The 21,847-nt window shown below is 38.6% G+C and overlaps 6 protein-coding genes and 1 non-coding gene across 10 annotated transcripts; 5 read left to right on the top strand and 2 right to left on the bottom strand.

The window, feature by feature from the left end:
* The first annotated feature begins 72 nt into the window (after positions 1-72).
* GCS1 (Glucosidase 1) lies at positions 73-3,258 on the top strand. The gene is made up of 5 exons (XM_967647.3): positions 73-470; positions 518-850; positions 898-1,218; positions 1,415-1,605; positions 1,860-3,258. Exons 1-5 carry the CDS (start codon positions 246-248, stop codon positions 3,235-3,237), a joined length of 2,448 nt encoding a protein of 815 aa, XP_972740.1. The 5' UTR covers positions 73-245; the 3' UTR covers positions 3,238-3,258.
* A 146-nt stretch (positions 3,259-3,404) lies between these two features.
* Mms19 lies at positions 3,405-6,622 on the top strand. Its single transcript, XM_008200487.3, has 11 exons — positions 3,405-3,561; positions 3,607-3,809; positions 3,857-4,037; positions 4,081-4,286; positions 4,336-4,479; positions 4,530-5,640; positions 5,686-5,807; positions 5,862-5,962; positions 6,012-6,156; positions 6,202-6,372; positions 6,420-6,622. Exons 1-11 carry the CDS (start codon positions 3,474-3,476, stop codon positions 6,606-6,608), a joined length of 2,661 nt encoding a protein of 886 aa, XP_008198709.1. The 5' UTR covers positions 3,405-3,473; the 3' UTR covers positions 6,609-6,622.
* Positions 6,623-6,785: 163 nt separating this feature from the next.
* Positions 6,786-20,690, bottom strand: fwd (four wheel drive). Of its 3 annotated transcripts, XM_967728.4 has the most exons (7): positions 13,533-13,783; positions 11,073-11,271; positions 10,089-10,673; positions 9,328-9,721; positions 8,741-9,178; positions 7,822-8,680; positions 6,786-7,437 (listed from the first exon to the last, which is right to left on the bottom strand). In XM_967728.4, the coding sequence occupies exons 2-7, from the start codon at positions 11,234-11,236 to the stop codon at positions 7,253-7,255; spliced, it is 2,625 nt and encodes an 874-aa protein (XP_972821.1). In that variant the 5' UTR covers positions 11,237-11,271; positions 13,533-13,783; the 3' UTR covers positions 6,786-7,252. The 3 variants fall into 3 exon arrangements, with proteins under 3 accessions (XP_972821.1, XP_015839476.1, XP_064214134.1); XM_015983990.2 differs by having other exon boundaries at positions 7,822-9,178; positions 13,533-13,785; XM_064358064.1 differs by lacking the exons at positions 11,073-11,271; positions 13,533-13,783 and adding an exon at positions 20,534-20,690 and having other exon boundaries at positions 7,822-9,178.
* Positions 14,861-16,444, top strand: LOC661620 (protein disulfide-isomerase A3). The gene has a single exon (XM_967770.5). It carries the CDS (start codon positions 14,882-14,884, stop codon positions 16,406-16,408), a length of 1,527 nt encoding a protein of 508 aa, XP_972863.3. The 5' UTR covers positions 14,861-14,881; the 3' UTR covers positions 16,409-16,444.
* Positions 17,025-17,105, top strand: TRNAF-AAA (transfer RNA phenylalanine (anticodon AAA)). The gene is given in 2 exon segments: positions 17,025-17,062; positions 17,070-17,105. It is a non-coding gene; the product is annotated as a tRNA-Phe (tRNA).
* On the bottom strand, positions 17,762-18,522 carry LOC661667 (ribosomal protein S13). The gene is made up of 2 exons (XM_967816.4): positions 18,362-18,522; positions 17,762-18,233 (listed from the first exon to the last, which is right to left on the bottom strand). Exons 1-2 carry the CDS (start codon positions 18,382-18,384, stop codon positions 17,801-17,803), a joined length of 456 nt encoding a protein of 151 aa, XP_972909.1. The 5' UTR covers positions 18,385-18,522; the 3' UTR covers positions 17,762-17,800.
* Positions 19,486-21,280, top strand: LOC659606 (transmembrane and ubiquitin-like domain-containing protein 1). 2 transcript variants are annotated; one of them, XM_064358066.1, is made up of 6 exons: positions 19,486-19,607; positions 19,746-20,045; positions 20,095-20,226; positions 20,271-20,490; positions 20,719-21,021; positions 21,077-21,280. In XM_064358066.1, the coding sequence occupies exons 2-6, from the start codon at positions 19,976-19,978 to the stop codon at positions 21,216-21,218; spliced, it is 867 nt and encodes a 288-aa protein (XP_064214136.1). In that variant the 5' UTR covers positions 19,486-19,607; positions 19,746-19,975; the 3' UTR covers positions 21,219-21,280. The 2 variants fall into 2 exon arrangements, with proteins under 2 accessions (XP_064214136.1, XP_064214135.1); XM_064358065.1 differs by lacking the exon at positions 19,486-19,607 and having other exon boundaries at positions 19,624-20,045.
* Positions 21,281-21,847: the final 567 nt, after the last annotated feature.

The raw sequence follows: 21,847 nt of genomic DNA, 5'->3' as shown, positions 1-21,847 counted from the left end.
GGGTCACAATTTATCCAAAAACGCCCAAAGTCGGGCTAAAAACAACAAAAACGGTGCTTATCTCTCAATTGGTACCACTGGTGGGGTAACAAATGTCAATAAAAAATCAGCAATAAAGCACGAAATTGACACAAAAAAGCGGAACAATCAATGAAAATATCCTTCCAGTGCCGTTTTAAACCCCCCAGTGTAGTAAAGTCGGGTTAAAAATTGCTTTTCGGGTGCCATCAAAACCTAACCCTAAAATGGCACGTCAGAGACGGACTCAGGGCGCCGCAGACCCCAATAAAGGTACAAACAGTAGCAGCAGCAATGGTAGCAACTCTACCAACAACCGATCTTCAAAATCCACTAGTCTCCTTTCATACTGGAAGCAAATCATCGGTTGTATTGTTCTGGGAATTGCGGTGTCTCTGGGCTACATGGGGTACTTGGAGACACGTGTCAATACCCCCTTCGACGATAAGAAGGTGCAATTGGTACACTTGTCCCCACTTTTGGTAAATTTTCATTTTAGATGGTTGTCAAAAGTGGGCTACAAGTCCCGGAACAATTTTGGGGGACGTACAGGCCGGGGCTTTATTTCGGGTTGAAAACACGTGACCCCACGTCACTTGTCACCGGTTTAATGTGGTATTTCCCCAAAAGGTTGCGTCCAGGGGGTGATGGGATACGTCATTGGTGTGAACAAGGTGATGGGTTGGAAAAATATGGGTGGGTTAAACATGATGGTAGTAATTTTGGGGTACAGGAAATTATCGATGGGGGCTATAATATCGATACGTCGTTTGTTAAGCGACTTGGGGGCAGCCATGGGGGCGATTGGACGGCTCGGATCAGTGTCACCAAAGTAAAAATTTGGAGATTTTTTGCGAATTTGGTAATTGGGTTTTGCAGCCTGGGGCAAGTGAGGATGTTTCACTCATCTGGTATACAGCGTTAGATGAGGAAACGAAAGGTTTTATCTCGCTTACTAATTCTGCTACGAAATTTACCGGAATTAAGGGGGAAACTACCGGTTTAGGGGAATTCACTATTAAGTTTACGAATAATTCCGGTGTTGTGAGTCATGAATCGTTTTTGAGTACGGTAGCCCCGGGACTTCACCTACTCAAGGAAACAGTGGTGGGGTCACTAAGACTGGCACAGGACAAACCAAATTCCCCCAGACGTATTGTTTTGGGCGGGGAAATACTCCCGGAAACGGGCACCGGAAAAGTACTACGTGTGCACAGAGAATAAGTGGCCCGTTATTTCGAAAGTTTAAAATTCCCGCCTGTCGGTAATACAGTAATCTTTATTTAATTATTGAAACTAGACGGCGCTGGTCTATTGGCATTGTTGACAACTTAATTTCGAAATCATAGGCCACTTGATCAGAATTGAGTGCACGGTAATAGAAAAAATATTGTAGGCACAACCAAACTTCGTCGCCGTACAATTAACGGGTAAAGTCCCGTTTTCGATCGATGTCGTTTTCGAATCGGGTAGTTTCGGTACAAGACAGGATACGCTGGTGGGGGAGACTTACAGCAAGGCTTTAGCTTGGCACGTGGCCAGGTTTGGACAAAGGTTTGAGGATACCTTTGGATTACACAAAAAAGGGTAATTATTTACTTGTTTTTGATCCGATTTTGAAATTTTTTTATACTTTCGACCACTAGACCGAGTGTAATCGTTGGTACTTGTTTTTGTCCAATTCCGCCAACTTTGACCTGACCGACTATTATCATAATTTTGTCGATAACTTTTTCGTTTGTGGTCAGATTTCGAAAATTTTTCATACTTTTGAGTCCTGCGCCGAGCGCGATCGTTAGCACTTGTTTTTATTCAAATCGGCCAATTTTGATTTTTTCTAGTTATGGTCCGAAAGAGGTGACCTTCGCCCAATCGGCCCTCAGTAACATGCTGGGAGGCATCGGCTATTTTTACGGCACTTCCAAAGTGCAAAGTTTCTACACCAAAGAACCGGTGCACTATTGGCACGCCCCCTTATACACAGCAGTCCCGTCTCGAAGTTTTTTCCCTCGTGGTTTTCTATGGGACGAAGGTTTCCATGGCTTTCTGATCGCAACGTGGGACCTTGACCTTGAACTTGACATTATCAGTCATTGGTTCGATTTGATGAACGTTGAAGGGTGGATCCCCCGTGAACAAATCCTGGGTGTTGAAGCTATAGCGAAAATACCCGAAGAATTTATCGTCCAACGAAATACTAACGCAAATCCGCCGACTTTCTTCCTCACGTTGCAATACATTTTGCGTAAATATTACGATAAGTTGAGCGAGGGACGTTTGGCAACACTGGAACGGTTGTATCCAAGGTTACAGGCGTGGTTTGCATGGTTTAATACCACGCAAAAAGGGGCGGGGCCTGGCATGTACCGGTGGAGGGGGCGTGACGCAACAACCAATCGTGAGCTGAATCCGAAAACTTTAACTTCGGGCCTTGACGATTATCCACGAGCGTCACATCCGACCGAAGCCGAATACCACGTCGATCTATACTGTTGGATCGCCATAGCTAGTGATACTTTAGCAAGGTTGGCAACACTGTTGGACCGTGATGGGTATAAATACGAACAAACTGCCGATTATTTGAAAGACAATTTCCTATTGGATAATTTACATTGGTCTAATTACGCATCGCGTTACGCCGATTATGGTTACCACACTGATTCTGTTAAATTAAAACGACCGAAACCGTTACCAAGGTCACAAAACCAAAACATGGAGATGGTGCGTGTGACCTTGAAAAATCCCGAATACCGATTGGTCGACTCGACTTTCGGTTACGTCAGTTTGTTTCCGTTTTTGTTACAAATGATTGATTCGGATTCGTTGAAATTGGGCCAGATTTTGGATGACCTTCGAAATCCTGACTTGTTATGGACGAAGTTTGGTCTAAGATCACTGTCCAAAAATTCACCCCTGTATATGAAACGCAACACCGAACATGATCCGCCATATTGGAGGGGCCAAATTTGGATAAATATCAATTTTCTAGCAGTCCGGTCCTTGTATTTCTACGCCAATACGGAGGGGCCCTATCGGGATAAAGCCAACGCGATTTATAAAGATTTGCGGGAAAATGTGATTAAAAACGTGATGACGCAATATTTCAAAACGGGTTATCTGTGGGAACAGTATAATGACGAAACGGGGGAGGGGAGTGGCTGTAGGCCTTTTACGGGCTGGACGGCCCTGGTTGTATTACTTATGGGCGAGCAATACTGAGTCAATAAAAATCTAAGTACGGTCCTGTGTTTTATTTAAAAATTAAAAATAAAACCCGCGCTATACGGAAGTTTAAGGGTCGGTTTACAGAAGCGTCATTAACTTAATCTGCAATTAAATGCGTCATTAATTTAATCTGCAATTAAATGCGTAATTTTTTGAAATTTGAAAATGAAGGTTATAGTAGGTTATTTGGGGCATGCGTGGTCAATTATCATCTGTCAAAAAGTTTGGTTATGATGGCTTCGAATTTGGCCAAAAATTTCGAAAATGTTACAATAGATGACCAAGAATTTGCCGAAAAATGCCACGAATTGGCCCAAGGTACGTACAAGTGGCCCCACATTGTGACATAACCTCAACTTTCAGCACTTGAATCGGGTCAAGTGACCTTGTTACGCCTTGTCGAGGACCTAGGGGGGCTCCTTATCGATACGAGCCCCAAGGGGCGCGAGCTGGGCATGTGGGTGTTGACACGTGTCGTCGAGACTTTGCCCCCCGATGTTTTGGACGAAAATCAATTAAAATTTTTAAATCAGTTTTACACGGACCGGCTTAAGGACAATCATTTTGTATGTCAGTCCAGGGGCTACTGTTTTTTAACTGAGGGCGATTTTAGGTGTTACCGGCCGTTTTGCGCGGTTTTCTCGCCTTAATTCGGTGCGAGGGGGCCCCGAAAGGGGGCCCTGGCCCTTTTCTCGTCCAACTCTTCCACAATGTCTCGTGCCAACAACAACAAGAAAACGACAGATTAGCAATTTATCAAATTTTCGAGACTTGTTTGGAGAAATTTTGGCCAGGTTTGGGCCCCCTTTTAAAATTCAATATCAGTCTTTTTTCCAGAATTGGATGAAATGGGGCCCGACTTTGTCTACGGTGTTATTTCGGCGGTTGATGGCGAACGCAGCCCCAAAAACCTGATTTTTCTCTTTGATTGGTTTCCGAAATTTTTACGAAAAGTCAAATTGGGGCACCTGGCTGAGGACGCTTTCGAAATCCTGGCGTGTTATTTCCCTGTTGATTTTAGGGCTCCGCCACAGGACGAAAACGTGCCCACTTTGTCCCCATTAAACGACAATCAATAATAATTTTTTACAGGGCATAACTCGAAATACCCTCGCTGAAAAGCTCGCCTTTTGCCTCGTTGCCGTTCCACAATTTGCCGAATTCTCCCTTCAATTAGCGTTAGAAAAATTCGATTCTTCGCTTGAAATTGCTAAATTGGATTCGTTACGACTTATTGTAAGTGGTTTTTTTTGTAGCGGACCGCAGACTAAACACCAAACTTGTAGGAACTATCATTTGTTACTTTTGATATTTCACCAACCACAGTATGGCCACTCATACAAAAAGAACTGTTCCAAACGACAAATCCAGCAATTGAAAAAGCCTGTTTAACAACAATGACAGCTGTTATTAAGCACACACGTGACCCAAATTTGACAGAAACGGTCAAAGATATCTGCGATACAATCAAAGGAAATTTTTTACCCGACTCAAAATTATTCCAACCGTCGGCACGTTTGATAATCAGTGTTGCCAACGCATCGGACAGCGTTGCCAACCTCGTAGCGCGTGAAACCGTCCCCATATTAACAAACATGTATAATATAGCCAACACAACGGCTGAAAAAACACCATTTTTGCGCCTACTAACCGACTTGTATGCACTTGCCAGCGATTTAGAAAATCTCGGGGAAGTACCGGTTTTACTTGTAAAATCTGACTCACCAATCGCTTTTGATTGTTTACGTGACATTTCGCCGAAACTACCCGAAAAAATCCGACTTTTACTTTACCAAAACTACGTCAAGTTGTTACAAGTGCCACAAGAAGGCGCTGTCTTACAATGTCTTGAAGCTTTAGCACGGGATTACCCGAACGAAGTGGCTACGCACGTGGTCGGTAATACAGAAAACTATACTCCATGTTTTCTAGACGCCTTGTGTGTGACTTTGGCAAATCAAAAATTTTTCACGGCCCATTTAATCGATTTAATTTTGAAAAATTGTGCAATAAAAACATTACAAAAAGTTTTAATCAAATTTGACGATTGTGACGCGATTTTTGACGTTTTAAACGCACAAAATATCACCCATGTGTTGATCGAGATGGCTTTGACTGGTGATACGTGTCACGAAACGATTGCATTTGTTTTGAAAATTGTGATTGGTCGAATGTCGAGCGAAAAACAAAATGAAATGATTCGAAACGAATTAAGTCGAATTAAGATTGAGGATATTTTTTTACTAAGCGGGATCTTGACTTGTTTAAGGCGCGATGTTGTAATTAATTACGAAATTTTAAGCGAATTAATTGAATTTATAATTAGGGAGAGGGATAATTTGAGACGTAACGCAGCTATAGAACTGGTTGCAAATATTTTGAACAAATGTCCCAATGGTAATTTAATTCCGTGTTTTAATTAATTATTACAATTAATTGTAGATGATGTAATTAGGGAATTTTTGGAACGGGTTGACACTAAAACCGACCCCATTCTTACGTCATGGCTCACCAAGGCCTTAATTATGCGTAATCACGAATTAGGCACATTCTGGACCACAAAAGTAGGCAATTAATTGCGTTAGCTCAGTCGTTAATTAATTAATTTTCCGCCTTAGTTAATCGATTATTTGGATAAAGATGAAAGTATAGCTCCGTGTTTTCGCACAATTATGTCCAATTCGGAGTCTTTAAGTACCAAAAGTCATTGCAATGTTGCGTAAGTTGATAATTTAGCACTTAAATAATTTTAATTAAATAACTTGTAGATTTTTGTACCAGCAGAAGTTTTTTACGATAGTTACGAATAAATTAAGTGCGAATTACAGTCCAGACAAGAATTCGTATTTATCAGGCCTTGGATATTTACTAGAGTTCGCACCAAAACCGGCCGTTTTAGTCCAATTTAGAAAAGTAATAATTTCAAATTGAATTTAACCAATTAATTTAATTTTGTAGATTTCGAAATTAATTATTTCGTGTCTTGACCACACCACCAATCATGAGATTCTCATTGTAATTTTGCGATTAATTCGCGATTTTATCACAACTAAGGAACAAGTTATTGAGGAAAATTTGGGGATTTTTTTGGCAAGATTTCTCAAATTAGCAACTTATGATAAATCTATGGTAATTAGTTAAAATAAAACAGGTTTTTTTGCTAATTTTTGTTTCAGAAAGTGCGAATTTTGGCCCTCCAGTGTTTACAAGAAGTCACTTCTAAGTTTCCAATTTTTATGCTTTTGCCTCACAAAAATGACGTTTTAAAGGTTTTAGGACAAGTAATCGATGATAAGAAACGAATTGTACGAAGGGAAGCAGTGGAGGCGCGCTCTATGTGGTTTTTGTTAGATTTTGATAAATAAATTTTATTACATTACAGGTTTCTGTAATTACCCTTTTCACCATTTTTTTTCCTCGAAATTTTTGCGCTCACTCGTTTTGGCAAACATTATGCTCGTTAAACGTTAAACCGACTTCTGTATAATGTTACTTACCCTCTTGCTTGTATCCGTTTTACTGGTTATAGAAAAATAGTGTGATCGTTTATTAATTTATCGTTTATTTGAAATACAATTCATAGATAATATAATAAAATACAATATTCAAAAATTTCATAATAAAACATGCACAGTTTTGATTGGTTTCCAACTCAAGAAAAAAAAAGTAATAACACCTGCAAAAAGCCTACTGCTGACATCAGTCTTTTTGCATTTCATTTATATAATTTCAGTCATGTATTTATACAATATATACTTATATATTACTTTTATTTAAAAATGGATGGATAACGTGAATTATCTAGCCAACACTAAAACTTTACGTAGATATTTACAAAAAACACTAGATTTTTAAAAAACAACTGTACAAATGGAATGTTATATATACAAAGTTTTTTTGCTTCCACACTTTGGCCGCTGAGTATTCTTCACTCACATGGCAAATCAGATCACTTTATTTCGCACTAAAATTATTATACATGGTGTTTATGATATAATTGAGCATTTTTTTAAAGTATCCCGTTTGTGAAATATTGAAAACCGTCGTAAAGTTTCGTTGATAGTGAGTGAATACTGACTTCCACCATACGATTCACTTCGAGTTGTAACTGCTCCTCGGTCATACTCATGTGGAAACGGTTCTTCAAATTCTGGACAGTCGCTGCGCCCGATTTAAAACACGGCAATTGCGAACCTGAAACAAGGTTAAAAACACACTGTACAGAGAAAATTTGACGGCTCTAGCGCCATTTTTAACCGAGATATGCAGGTGGCCGCAAAATTGTGGTCACCCGGTATGACAAGAAAATTCTTAGTTCAGCTATTTTTACCGTAAAAGAACCGAATTTTAAAGAAAAAAAAATGTGTACGTCGTAAAACAACCCACAAAAACTGAATTTAAAGTCAAAAAATAACATTTCCCAAAATTCAACAAACTACAGTCAAACCTACTTCACCCGAATAAACTTAAAACCGACATCTTTTCTTACGTAAAACGACCCGCTGAATCCAAAAATGAAAGAATTATTCACGTACGATGCACCGTTTGGAAAATATAAGTTTTTGAAAAAAAACCTACCTGATCTCATAATCTCGACCAATGGAACAATCATATCCATATGTTTCCTTGCAGCGACCAATCCTTGCAAAATTAAAATCTTAAAATACTCAAACATATCCGACTGATCACCACCCATGACTTCAACAAACTCAGCCGTTAATTTAAACGGCGACGTTTCGAATCCTAAATTTTTCGGTGACATACTCAGTATAAAACCGAAATCGATATGAATTAAATGACCATCACTTTTCAACAAAATATTTCCATTATGTCGATCTTTCACTTGTATCAAATAACAAAAGAGACAATAGGCGGCACAACTTTGTACGAAATTTTTCTGAGCTGTCAAAAATTCCTCACACGTTATTGGTCCATACTCATTGATAAAGTACTCCAACAGTGACAATTGTCGATGTTTTTTGATTTGATGGAGTGAGACAGTATTCAAAATGGGTTCAATCAACCCACTATCATTTGATAGACAAAGTATGCGATATGGGTGCACCCATAATGGTACATGTTCCATCTCCCATATTTTCTGGAACATTTGTAAAAGTTGCGATGCCATTAATTCCTGACGCAAATCATCGCCACATTTCACTATCACTGACAGTAGCGTCCATGATGTCAAATGCCCATATGGGCTACATTCACGAATACGTCTCTCCTTATCATGCCATGGTTCCTTCAGCACTGCGGCAGAAGGATCCTGAGGATCATGGGTGAACTGTTTATTTTTTTCCTCATGAATTGAATCAGACAAACGTCTGCGTATTTCCCCGGCTGCTATCCACATCGGGGGTTCCCTCGAATCACTCGATTCTTGTGACATTTGCGACAACGTATCGCGATCAGCTATACGTTTCAATTGCGTATACTGAAAAAAAATATATAGTTTGAGGCACTCACTTGCCTCGTGCTGTAAACCAAAAATTACCTGTTGCGATATTTCATCATCCTCCTGACTCCAATCGGGGTCAGTATCATCACACAAACCCCCACACATACTAAACGCCGATAATGAGGTCGTATCACCTAAATTTTCCTCAGATTTTGTGTGACGTAACGTTGGCCATATTTTTGGTGTAACAATTGACGTATGCAAATCATCAACTTCCACCACTTCGACATAGATAATATAAGGTGCCTTATCTTTGGAATTTAAGACGGCGCCAACTTGTGGCGGTATCCTAACAATGTGATGTGGGGTCGTTGCTAGGGGTAACCAAACACGAGCCGGCAAATTCAAATTAAGTGTCGTTAATTCCGCTACTAATCTTGTAGTTTTTGCTTCCTTGGTCGGTATAGAAGACAGTAATTTACCGATTGAAATCAGCGCTTTCATAAATTCAAGCTCGGGGGCGAGTCTAGGAGCCTAAAAACGCATTTTTAGAAAAGGGGTCGTCAGTTTCTAAAAGGGGTCGGGATTTTCTAAAAGGGGTCGGGATTTTCTAAAAGGGGTAGGACTTGTATTTTAAGCCTGGGGACCGAAATTAACATTTTCTGAAAAGGGGTACCCCTTACCGAGCACGTGCATTCAGTCTTTTTGCCTCGTAGGTCATTGACGACGCCTCTGCAACTGTCGAAACATGTGCATCCGTTGTCAAAGGCACGACCGGAGGTGAGGTCGCCCATACAGAGGCGTTTGTCGGTGGTTGAAGGGCGTCGTGTACCAAGGGCTGAAGCGTCGCTTTGTGAACGTTGATGTGATTTTTTCGTAGTTGTTGAATGTAGAGTGCTAAAGGTGGTAGAGACCATGATGGGTGTTTTATGGTCTTTGGGTCGAAGTTCGTCGGAAAGTATAAGATTACGAAGTTTGATGCCGAGTGGTTTCTTTTTCGATGGTACTGAAGCATCAGAACTATAGGCGTCCAAAAGCCAGGCACATTTTAGCGAAAAGTCGATCGATTTTCTACACCTGAAAGGGGTACACGGGGGTTTTTGGTCATTTTATCCAAAAAACTAAATCATAAATATCTCATTCCGACATTCAAACAGGGAAGAAGGGATAATTTTGGGCATTTTAGAATCGCAAAAAGGGGTATTTTAACAAGTTTTTGCAACAAAAGGCTCAAATATGTCTTTATTTCAACTAGCAGGAAGTCAAAAAAAATATAATAACAAATTTTTATCTCTTTTCCACATCTGAGAAAAGGGGTATAGGGGTACATAGTTAAAAAAAATCATAATTTGTATATATGAACCGTAAAATTGATGTAGAAAGGGTAGAAAAACATCAGATGTTCAACTTTTAACTTTGAGTCACTCACTACGCTCGTCCTTACCTATGTATAAGATACGGATGTATAACTTCAGCCACGTCGTGCATTTGTATATACATACAAACCAATTGTGGCAAATAAAAATCCACTTCTCCATCATCAAAACTAAACATCTTATTCGCTATATAACTTTGCACACCTGGTTCTTTACTTTTAAACAGATAATGCATTGCCATTGACACATCAAACACTTTACTCTCCAATAATCTCAACATTCCAAATCCTTTACTCGTTTCATTGGATTGTGATAGTGTTGTTGTTGGTGTTATACAACACTCGGCTTTCGTCTCGTCAACGCTTGATTCACGCGTTGTTGTACTTGTATCGCTTGAACCCGAATCACTTCCACACAATATACCCGAATCATCCGACCCCAAACTGGCAAGTTCATCACGTGTTGTTTTGGGGTCGACTATCGGTGGTACAACTACAACAACAGTCGGTTCACATTCGGGACTTGGTGTAACGTCCACTTCGGGAATACGCTGAAGGGCCGAATCAAGACTGCGATTGCGATGGTGAAGGGTGAGGTGGGGGGAGGTGGAAGACGTTATCTGGGCGACAGGAGGGAGCAAAATACCCATCGACCTAAAAAAAAACATTTTTCGTCTCTAAATTACAGAAAAAAAACTATAAAAAATAGTTGACTCACTCGCACCAACGCGTTTTTTTTTTTCGAAAAAAAAAAATAAATAAAAAAAATTGTTGGGTCACTCGTGCGTTTTTAAACGCCCCACAATCACTCGCTTAAGCACGATTTTTTCCTCGTTTTAATTAACTAATTAGGTTGTAATTAGGCAAACACTTTCGACAGACACACACACAAGTGAAATCTTATTTATTTACAAAATATATGTAGGTAGAGATTGTTGAGTAAATCGGAAACGAGTAGTAGGCCGCGCTCGAGAAAACAAATTATTAATATAATGCGCTTTTGTTTCACAGCTGGTTTGATTAAGTTTCTATTTCTGTTCAGTACTTTATTACCTAAAGTCCAAACTCAAATTCCTTTGATGATTGCTTAGTCTGATCTTGTTATTGAGATGGTTGTTGGGTCGTCCATGGACTGATGGTACTGTTGTATCTTTACACCCAACGAATTTTGGCCGTTTTACGTGGGCCGCCATGGGTTGTTGTTGTACTTCGCTCATTTCGAATACGTCATTCCATTGTCGGTATCACAGACCTGAAGAACCATTTCTTATCACAATGGTCGGAAAAATGTTTCATTTCCGCATAATTTGAGATAAAGAAGGCTCGGAGGTCAAGAATGTTTGAGAATTTATTTCAATCAATTATTTTTAACCGAATCCTGTTTTTCTATAAACACGTAATTGGTGACAGTTTTTTTTGGCCCATTGTGACATCAAATTTATTTTTAGCAAAATTTCAACCAAAAATAAGTGAATCACAAATGTCGTGACTACTTGATTCATTTTTTGAAACAGAATTTTTCCACATAATACAAAACCAGAGATAAGATAACGTGCAATAATTTGACAATTAATGCAACGATAAATACGAAATTTTAAATTTTTAAAGAACTTTTCAAACCTTTTCTTGCTAAATTTGTAATTGTTTTTTTAAAGAAAAATTAGTTGTTTTGCTCCTAAATTATCATTACCTTACACATCAGTTTTTTTTTTAAATTCAACAGTATTATTATCAGAAAATTAACATTAAAAACGCGTGACACAAACATCGCAAGTTTGTGATGACCTTAGCCACAATATAAATTAATTTGAATACTTTAAAAATAAAAACGTTTAAAAATAAAATAAAAACAGTCTCTAATTCTGGTTGGCATTTTATTTTTTAATTAAAAAACAGTTTTTTTTTACTTTTTGCCACTGTAAGGTAATGTCATGGTTTAATTAAAACAATTCATAAATCTTTTTGTTTTTATTTCATTTGAACACTCGTTTGAGTAGTTCCCCTTTAATTATTTCCATTATAGTTGAACTTCAGTATCTTACAATTTTTTGTAAATTTTTCATAGCCAATTAGGAAATCACTGCCTTTTTCAGATATTTTTTTAATTTGATTTCTTCTACTTAGGAATAGTTATAAAAAAAGACAAAACTAATTATTTAGATTTTAGAAGGTCGACTATTTTCAGATACTAACCGGCAATTAGCAGCCAACTGTGATTTAAAAAAAATATATATTTCAATATGTAATTCAATTTTTCATGGCCAACGGAGTACCAAATTGTTACCTAACCAAAAATAGAATCAAAAAACCATATAAATTTAGATAAATTCTGGAATTTATAACTAAAATTTTTGATAGGAATGTTAAACTTTTCATGGCCACGGAGATTTTTTACAAAACAAATTCATAGCCACCTAAACAAAACAGAAAAACACTGTTTCATCCAATTTTGAGCAAAAATAACAAACACACAGTTTAATTTGTTTGCCTTACTGTGACACCAAATTTATAGAAAAACGACTAAAAATTAGATTTTTTGTTTAGTTATAAAATTATAAAAATAGAAACAAAAACCATAAATTTTGATAAATTCTTCGGTATTTAAACCAAAACATTTGATAGAAATGTAAAATTTTTCATGGCCACGCAGATTTTTTTAAGACTAATTCATGGCCACCTAATTAATTTCGTTTTAGTGTCCAAAGATTAGTGAATCTTTTGTTAATTAAAAAATTAGACAAAAATGTATTATCCATCTAAAAACAGCTTGTTAGATCAAAAAATTTAGATGGAAATGCCAAATTTTCCTGGCCAAGCTGATTATTTATTATAACTTTTACGACAAAATTCCGGTTTTTACCAAATTTACCGCGCCCACTTGATTTTTATAACAGTTTATTCAATTGTTTTTGACACAATTTTTCATGGCTAACTATGTTAGAATAAAAAAAAACATAAACTTAGATAAATTCTTCAATTTTTAAACCAAAATAATTGATGGAAGCGTAGATTTCATGACAAATTCATGGCCACCTGATTAATTTTTGTTTTAACGCATTTTTAAGCGAAAATAATTCAATTATCAGCATTAAGTTATTTCACTTTCCCACAAACTAGAGCTTGTCAGATCAAAAAATTTAACAAAAACGTCAAATTTTTCATAGCCAAACTGATTATTAAAGTAATTGTATGTCTCAATCAATTGTTTTTGGCATAATTTTTCATGGCCACCTTAGGAACAATAATAAATTTTTGTTTTTTTATCCCCAGCCACTTTGATCGATTTGCATGTCAACAAACTTTCACCCTTTAAATTCGATCCTTGACCTCTCCAATCTTATCACGTTATCAATCCATTGTTTTGATACCCATTTTGTCACACCCTTCACCGCCGCCTTCGATATATTCCAACGCACGCCAAATCCGTGCCCTAGATTAATTTTGGGGACACAAGACCCCCGAAATGGGTGTGTCCCGACCCCAAAAACACCCCAAACAATAAATTGGACCTACGTTTGCGAATAAACTTTCTAATAAATTGTGGAGAAATCCGGACAAACGTCACACATACACCAAACACTGGAATATCCTCAAAGGGGGCGCACTTGCACACATGCACGCCACTTCCGGTCCCGGGACGCTTTTCCGCCGGAAATAACTCGATTTTAAGTGCAAAAAACGGGATTTTTAACGCAATCACAACACAACTGCCACGGTAAAGACGCCATGTTATGCACACTAGTGACGGGAGAGGGGGACGTGCGCTACCAACCACACACCAAAAACCCCCCATTCACACCAAAATTCCTGAGATAATTTTGAGGAATTTCGAGATAATTGGCACATTTTTCCGACAGTGAGTCACCAAATGACGCGAATGCGACGTTTCGCACTTCACAAAACACCCCCAAGCCTTTTTATTTACGTTCCAGATTGAGGCTTTGGGTGCAGGTGCACCCAAAAGGCCTTGAAACTATGCAAAATTAAAACGAGTGGAACTGTGGTTTGTGGAGGCGTTTTTGCCCCAAAAAAACTACGAATAATCGTAAAAGTGTTTTTTGTACTTACGGGTCTAGTGTGGCAACACTGACGTTTTTTTCGAAAAATTGACACACGATTGCTTGATGCATCAAGGGTTGATAACAAATTATGACCTTGCTGATGCAAAATTTACTTTTTCGAGGTCATTCAACCGGAAAAAAAATCGAGAAAAGTGTGTCATTGGAAATGAAAGTATCGGAAGTTGTAATTGCTAGAAATCCGTAAAAATCGAGTTATTAGATTATTAACCATCAGTGTTAACGCACTCGTTACGGTGATTTATGGCCGTTTTTTACAAAAAATGTGTTTAGTGAATTAGCGATTACTTAATACAATATCAAGGTCACACAACCGTACCATGCAGCGACAACAAATTATTCTTTTGTATTGTTTTTACCTCTCATCTCAATAATGTAAACAAGAAATTCCATTTGATGCGGCTTTGTTTTACGATATACTTGGGTTTTTTACGAGTGTCATGTAATAAGTTTTTATTGTAGCGATAAAATTTCGAGTGTTTGACCCAATTTATGGTTTTAGTGACCCTAAATGTGAATGGTTGGGGCAAAGGTTGCGAATTGATAAGGAACGTGCGTTTTAGAAACCCAAAAAATCGAAAAAAGCGATATCTAAACGGACATACTCGAAAAACGCGAGTTCGAATCCTGGCAAAATCAGTTTTTTTTTTCGTTTTTTTTTCCTTTACACAATCAAAATCAGTTTTTTTATTTTTTCTTCTTCCTTTATTTTACTAAGAATACGGCAAGTTAGACCCAAAGTATTTTGGTATTTTTATTTTATTTTTTTAATTTTTGGGTGACATGACAATAACCTCAAAATCAGTTCGAAACGTCAAAATTCCCGTCATGTGGCCCCTCCTCTTGCTCCTCCTCCTCCAGCACATCCGTCCCGCCCATCCCTCCGACGCGCACGTCCTCAGCCTATCCGACACCAACTTCCACCGCCAGCTCCGCCTCAACCCCACCCTGCTCGTCCAGTTCTTCATTCCGTGGAGCGGCATGTGCCAAAAGACCCGCCCCCATTTCGCACGCGCCGCCCACATTCTATCCACCAACCAAATCCCCGTAACTCTCGCAAAAATCGACTGTTCTGGAAGGGGTCGCACGACATGTACCCAAAAAAACATCACCTACCCCTTTCCCGTGTTCCACTTCTACCGTAACGGAAGCTTCGTCAAGGAGTACACCGGGTCTAGAGATGCCCGCAGTATTGTGAAATTTATGCGCGTTCAAGTGGTGCCAAATCCGGTCGAGTTGGTGGATTTTGAGCACTTTCGGCAGTTTATTGAAGGGCAGGATGATGTAATTGTTGTGGGTTTTTTCGAAGAGGAGACGAAGCTACGGAGGATTTTTTTCCGTGTCGCGGAGGAGATGAAAGAGAGTATGATTTTTGCGTACTCTAGTTGTGAGAAGGTGATTTTGAAGCAAGGTGTTAGTAATGGGATTGTGGTTTTTCGGCCAAAAAGTCTCCACAATCAGTATGAACCAGAACGGGTACTTTTCACAGGGAGGAGTATCATTGGGGAGATAAAAAATTTTATTACACGGAACTACCACGGTTTAATTGGCCACAGAACGCCCAACAATCGACACGATTTTCCCAACCCTTTGGTCATCGTCTACCACACAATCGACTATCACTCCGGTGGTACCGAATTAAATTACTGGCGCTATCGTTTGATTAAAATCGCCCATAAGTACCAAAACTTCGTCAAAATCGCCACAAGTGCTACCGACGATTTCGAAGACGAAATTTCCGACCTCCGGACCGATAACCTCACCCCCACTAACCCCCTGGTTGTGGCATTTGACCTCGAGAACCAAAAATACGTCATGGTGGAACCTTTCACCACCTCAACTTTTGATAACTTCGTCCAGAACTTCATCAACCGGAAACTGACTCCCTACTATCGCTCCAAACCCATCCCCAAGGAAAACGACGGTCCTGTGATCATTGCCGTCACCCAGAACTTCAACCACACGGTGACCAACAACGGCAAAGACACGCTTCTCGATTTGTACACTCCGTGGAGTCTCAAATGCCAGAAGTTTGTTCCGGTTTTGCGTGAAGTTGCCGAGCTTTTGGAGCACGAAGATGTGGCTTTTGTCCGAATGGATGCCGTGGAGAATCAAGTGCCTGAAGTGTTCAACGAGAAAGGGATACCGAATATTTTCTGGTTGGCCAAGAACAGGAAAAGGGGGCCGGTGGTGTACGAGGGGGAGAGGAGTGCCGAGGAAGTTGTCAAGTTTGTGGCGAAGAAGGCGACCAAAGAGTTGAAGAATTATGATAGGAAGGGGAATCCCAAGGATGATCGAGACGAGTTGTAATTAATTTTTGAGAATAAAAAATTTTTTTTTTATTGATTTTGTCAGGTCAGGATTTTTTTAAATAGATTAAATAACTGACTGCCCAATAATTTGTTCAAAATCTTAATCGTTTATATATTGTCATTTGCACATTAATTATTTCGACTTTCTAATTATTTCATCTGCCACACTGTCAGGAAGGAAAAAATAAATCAATTTGGCTCAAATTTTATGCCTTTTGTCTAATGCGTCGCATTAAAAGAAAAAAAAACAAGAAAAAAAACTGACTTTGCCGGGATTCGAACTCACGTTTTTCGGAATTCCAGTTAAATGAGTGGCTAAATATTTAACTCTGATCATCATTGTGTTTTACGTAAAATATCATCGCTATTCGAAAATGATACATTTTAGTATTTTCTCTCCCTCGTCAGTTTTTTGCCGTTTAAAATTAAAAAAAAAATTGGCTTGGGCGGGCTTTGAACTCATGTTTTTTGGTATTTTACTTGAATATTTGGAATTTTTTTTCATCTGGGACGAATAATTGTGTTTACATTTTTATTAAATGATGGAAATAAAAAATTGCGGCAATGACCTAATTAAAAGTTAACTTTTTGGATTAATAAATAAATCAAGGAATGGCTCGTTAGCTCAGGTGGTTAGAGCGCCGGCCTAAAAATTTGAACTTCGGAGGACGCAGGTTCGAATCCTGCACGAGCCCGGTTTATTTTTATTAATTTTATCTGGAAAACAGATCAACACAACACTAAGGCGTGTTTAAAATTAAAAAAAAAAAAGAATCGATAATCAAAATTTTTCAATAAATTCCAAAAAACGTGGATTGGAATCCACCAAAGCCTGTTTTTTATGTTACTTTTCAATTTTTTGACGCTTGCAAACAGAATATTCAAATTTTGGTTAAAAATCGCTGACATTTATTATGAAAATTGTAAGAAATGGTTTAAAAAAAACAAACAGAGTTAATTGAATTCTACAAGACCAGGGTTCACATCCCACTCCAGTTATCTTTTTTTTAATATAAACAAATTAAAATTATAAACACCGGAAGTCAAAATAGTCCCACATTCGTTATTTGCGCATTTAAATCAATAACATAAGCCAAAATTGCAAAAAATAACATCAAAGACCCAAAAATTGATATAGGCACAGGTTCAAACCCCGCCCCAGCCAATCTTTTTTTTTTATTTTTTTAACGTTTTAAAGCTGATTTCGATGTTGCATGTCAGTAAGAAACCTCCGGATGTTAGTAATAACCCTAATAATACCAAGTTCGTAGCGTAATAGCAAGACACTATTACACTCCTAATAACAGTATTTGTAACTGAGGAATGTTGGATAAAAATAAAACACAAAAAATCGATTTAATTTTTTTATTTCGTAAAAAATACTCAAGCCTTAAGCCACAAGCGCCGAAGCGGTGCTAGACTCATACTTCCAATTGGGGGCCAAAACATTTTTAGTTTTGTAATATCTGGCCAATCTGTGAATCCTCGACTCGACCAAAATCAGGCGAAACTTGCTGTCTTTATCCTTGCGATTTCTCTCCAAGTGTTTCCTGATCGCTACGGCTTTTTTAATCAAGTAGTACAAGTCTTCGGGTAAATCAGGCGCAAGCCCCATTGCTTTCATAATGCGCAGAATTTTATTACCAGTCACAAATCTGACCTGAGCCACGCCATGGGAATCCCTCAAGGTCACGCCGATTTGTGAGGGAGTTAGGCCTTTTTTACCCAACTTGAAAATGTAGTCTTTGACCTCATCGGGGGTCACTTTGAGCCACGTGGGCACACTGCGACGGTAAGGTAACGCCGATTGGGCGATACCTTTGCTAGAAAAACGAAAAAACTTGATAAACCACGAGGTGACATAACCTCATTTTTTTGGTGTTTTTTTTCCCAAATGGTCGAATTTTGTACATTAGAGGGTGGATCAAGGGTTGGAAAAGGGGGTACTTACCCAGGTGCGTGCATACGACCCATTTTAAGGCTAAATTATTCCTAAATCTGTGGGTAAACCAGCACACAAGCACTAGAAACGTAAAAGGGATTTTTGGTGACGTGGGTTGGTAACACCAATTGTACCAAAGGCGGCACATTTAAATAAATCATTGATTTTTTTTGTCGTAAGGCGTGTACGAAGGGTCGAGGGAATTTTCTCACAGTGTTGTCGGCAAGACAGGATGTGTATGTAACGCTTCAAGTGACTGAACACGGACTTAATCATTTGTAAGGGATTGTAACAAAGGAACGGAAACTACAGTTGAAAAGGTCTTCAAGGGGTCATTATCATTATAAGTGTCGGATTTTATTTATTACGTCTGTGAGACGGTTCAATTAATTAAAAGGGGACGAGATGGTCGTGAAAGTTTACTTTTACTTATAAATTGGGCAAAAAAGAAAGTTAAATAAGTGTTAGAGAATTAATTAATAATGATGGTTTTTCGTTTGTTCCACGGAATTCTTCCTCTCGTTCTACGTAGTGTACCAGCATTTCACGAGATTTAAAAGTTTTTTGCTTAAAATTTTCCGCTCCCACTTAAAAATGCTAAAACGGCCTCCAAAAACTTCAAAATTTTGAGAAAAAAAATTGATAAAATCCATCCATTTTGACAGATTAAAAAAAAGTTAAAATGTTTACATTTTTGTGACTTTTTTATTTTTTATTTTTTTATTTTTATTTATTTTTTTATTTTAAGACTAATAAAAAACGTTTTACTTCATTGAATTCTACAGTTCATTTTACGTATTTTACCAGATTTTTATAAAATTTAAAATTTTTATTTTTTTTACCTACAATTTTAGTGGTTAAAAATAAAAAAAAATCAAATTCGCTCTAACAAAGTTTTATGGACTTTTTTACACCTTAAAAATGCAAAACGTCAATTGTTTCGATTTTTTGATGTTTTATTTTTCCTGTCGTTACCATCCTTTTAATTTAATAATTTCTAGGGCTTTTCATTAAAAAAAAAACAAAACAAATTCCCATCAATCAAAGGTCACTGATAAGTATAATAACTCGCACAATCAACAATTTTAAAACGATTACAAACAACAGAACAATTTCATACATTTTATCAGTCATGTTTATCGAATCACGTGATTCATTTCACTATCAAATAATTTCTAGAAAAAACTACCAACAACAGACAAACCGATTTGAGTCCAATTGATTCACAATCGACGCAATTTCACCCGACAAAAAGGTAATTATCTAATTATTTTATCAACATTACGATAATTGTGCCATATTTTGCGAATTGTGATTGGTTTGTTGTGATTACGGGCCGTTTTAATTGAATCACCTTGTATACCTACATATTTTATGCGCCACCTGACGGCAGTCACCTCTAACTCATCTCAAGGTGAAAAAAGACAGTTGATTTGACAAGTGACAGTGACAGACGTCAAAAAAACACTTAAAAAGTGAAAAACACAACGAAATTAGGGCATTAGTGACGTCTTAATCGAACAAATAATTAATTAATTGCCAAATTTTCGTACAATTCTTTAAAACACCGTGCATTTGATTGGTGTAAAATATTGCGACAAAAACGCATCGTCCTCTAGCATAATGCCCCTGATTGATGGTATCGGCGATGAAGTGACGCATTTTTTTATCGCACTGTTGGTAATGTTAGTCGGTAAGGCGCCCCGATGCCGCCGACTGCCCCACTAGCCCCCCTGTTTCAGTGTCTTTAGCCTGGTGGACGACAAGCATTTCGGAGCAAAGACACGTCCAGACCGTGTGGCTGCTGGACCGCCGCCGGCACAGGCCGCCACGCAGGCTCACCAACCACACGCATGCCGTCACAATAGCCGAAGGTGCGCCCCCCAAAAAACCCAAACTATCTCAAATGCATTTGTAGGCACAACCAGTCCAGCGGAGCCCCCCAAGCCCCCCGAGCCAGGCTCGAGCTCCGAGGACGACCGCAGCCGCATTGTGGAGGCCATGGACGAGGGGGCCCCCGAAAGGGGCCCCGCGGGGCCCACCCCCAAAACCGACATCACAATCAAGCTTAAATACATCAACGACGACCTCAAATTGGTCGACGGCAAGTTGCAGGAACTATTAGGCGATTTTAAAAAGTAAGTGAGGCTAGGTTTACCTTTTGGCATTGTGGGGACTCACCTGATGGATTCTGGGACAATTGGGGGTCAGGGGCACCACAACACGCACAAAACTGTCGATTTATCACGTTTTTCACCCAAATTTTTTGATTTTTAAGTGATTAACACCAACACTTTCAATGTTGGTACCAACCTGACAAGATAAAAAAAACAGGTTTTGTTAAAAAATCGAAATTGGCCTTCCAGGCGCCACTTTCACGTGGAGTTGGCCTCCAATAAGCTCGTGCGCCTCATCTTCAACGGCCAGGTGCTCCAACAGGACACCAAAACGCTAGAAGGTTGCGGACTTTTTGACAACTGTGTCGTCCACTGTCTCATCCACCAGCGAAGACCAGCCCCCGGGGAAGAGTCGCAAGAATCCCGCAGCGAACAATCCCACAATCCCCGCCCAAATCTTAATAATAACAATAATCAAGGGCGGGATTGGGATCTAGGGAATTTTCTTTTTGCCATTATTAGTTTTACACTACTGTCAGCCTGGTATTTCAGGTAAAGTACACAAGTACACACAATTTTTACGTTTTACTTTAACTGGAGTTTACAGGTACGTTTATGCTCATTTGTATACGGTTACGGCCACAGTGGGGCTCATTTTAATGACGGGTGTTTTCACAATTGTACTTTTCGGGTTTTATTTCCCCGACCATGAGCACATACCGCAACGGGGCGGCGAGACGGCTCATTAATTGTTTGTAATTAATTAATTTATATGAATGTTCGAATAAATTTTATTAAATCATGTTTTGTACACTGTAGTTTTCTGTTTTACCCACACTCGTAATAACGTTCCCGCAAGTCTGCCACTTATTTTAGACACTCGTACAACAATTACGTAAGTCGCAAAGGGGCAAAAATCCCAATTATGTGTGGAATTTACATTTATTTTGCTCACAACGTCGCGACTTGTCCAGTTATCTGCATTACCGGCCGTTGGTATTGCCTGATTTTCCACACAGTGGGTGATTCCCGGTGATCGGGTGCCACGTCTCGCCCTTTTAACCCCATAACTGGACACAAAACGTGCCAAAAGGCCCGTTTAAGTGTGTAATTCCCCTTTGGGTAAATTTTTACTTTAGCTACTTCTGGATTTTTGAAAATTTTTTTTTTGCATTTTGCTTTAAAAAGCCTCTAGATCAAAGATATGACCATGAAAGTTTGTGCAAATGCCCCGTTTTCGAAAAATTCGACTTTGAATGACCTAAAAAATAAATTAAAAACACAACCAACAAAAAAATTAATTTGTAGGAAAGTTACAACAAGCGACTTTAACAAATATTATACAGAATAAAGAATACACAATACGGTATAATATATG

Source organism: Tribolium castaneum, chromosome 7 (genome assembly GCF_031307605.1).
Source record: "Tribolium castaneum strain GA2 chromosome 7, icTriCast1.1, whole genome shotgun sequence".
Classification (NCBI taxonomy): domain Eukaryota; kingdom Metazoa; phylum Arthropoda; class Insecta; order Coleoptera; family Tenebrionidae; genus Tribolium; species Tribolium castaneum.
The sequence above is the reverse complement of the archived record's forward strand: the minus strand, read 5'-3'. Positions and strand labels throughout refer to the sequence as shown.

Excerpts from the sequence above, each read along its gene's own strand:
- fwd (XM_015983990.2), bottom strand. The coding sequence starts at position 11,236 with ATGAGCGAAGTACAACAACAACCCATGGCGGCCCACGTAAAACGGCCA. Across the intron at positions 10,674-11,072 it reads AATTTGAGTTTGGACTTTAG|GTCGATGGGTATTTTGCTCC; the intron begins GTAATAAAGTAC and ends GTTTTTTTTTAG. Across the intron at positions 9,179-9,327 it reads AGACTGAATGCACGTGCTCG|GCTCCTAGACTCGCCCCCGA; the intron begins GTAAGGGGTACC and ends ATGCGTTTTTAG.
- LOC661667 (XM_967816.4), bottom strand. The coding sequence starts at position 18,384 with ATGGGTCGTATGCACGCACCTGG. Across the intron at positions 18,234-18,361 it reads GGTCGTATGCACGCACCTGG|CAAAGGTATCGCCCAATCGG; the intron begins GTAAGTACCCCC and ends TCGTTTTTCTAG.
- GCS1 (XM_967647.3), top strand. The coding sequence starts at position 246 with ATGGCACGTCAGAGACGGACTCAGGGCGCCGCAGACCCCAATAAAGGT. Across the intron at positions 1,219-1,414 it reads CGGAAACGGGCACCGGAAAA|GCACAACCAAACTTCGTCGC; the intron begins GTACTACGTGTG and ends AAAATATTGTAG. Across the intron at positions 1,606-1,859 it reads TTTGGATTACACAAAAAAGG|TTATGGTCCGAAAGAGGTGA; the intron begins GTAATTATTTAC and ends GATTTTTTCTAG.
- LOC659606 (XM_064358066.1), top strand. The coding sequence starts at position 19,976 with ATGCCCCTGATTGATGGTATCGGCGATGAAGTGACGCATTTTTTTATC. Across the intron at positions 20,227-20,270 it reads TGCCGTCACAATAGCCGAAG|GCACAACCAGTCCAGCGGAG; the intron begins GTGCGCCCCCCA and ends ATGCATTTGTAG. Across the intron at positions 20,491-20,718 it reads CTATTAGGCGATTTTAAAAA|GCGCCACTTTCACGTGGAGT; the intron begins GTAAGTGAGGCT and ends TTGGCCTTCCAG.
- LOC661620 (XM_967770.5), top strand. The coding sequence starts at position 14,882 with ATGACAATAACCTCAAAATCAGTTCGAAACGTCAAAATTCCCGTCATG.
- Mms19 (XM_008200487.3), top strand. The coding sequence starts at position 3,474 with ATGATGGCTTCGAATTTGGCCAAAAATTTCGAAAATGTTACAATAGAT. Across the intron at positions 3,810-3,856 it reads GGCTTAAGGACAATCATTTT|GTGTTACCGGCCGTTTTGCG; the intron begins GTATGTCAGTCC and ends GGGCGATTTTAG. Across the intron at positions 5,641-5,685 it reads TTTGAACAAATGTCCCAATG|ATGATGTAATTAGGGAATTT; the intron begins GTAATTTAATTC and ends AATTAATTGTAG.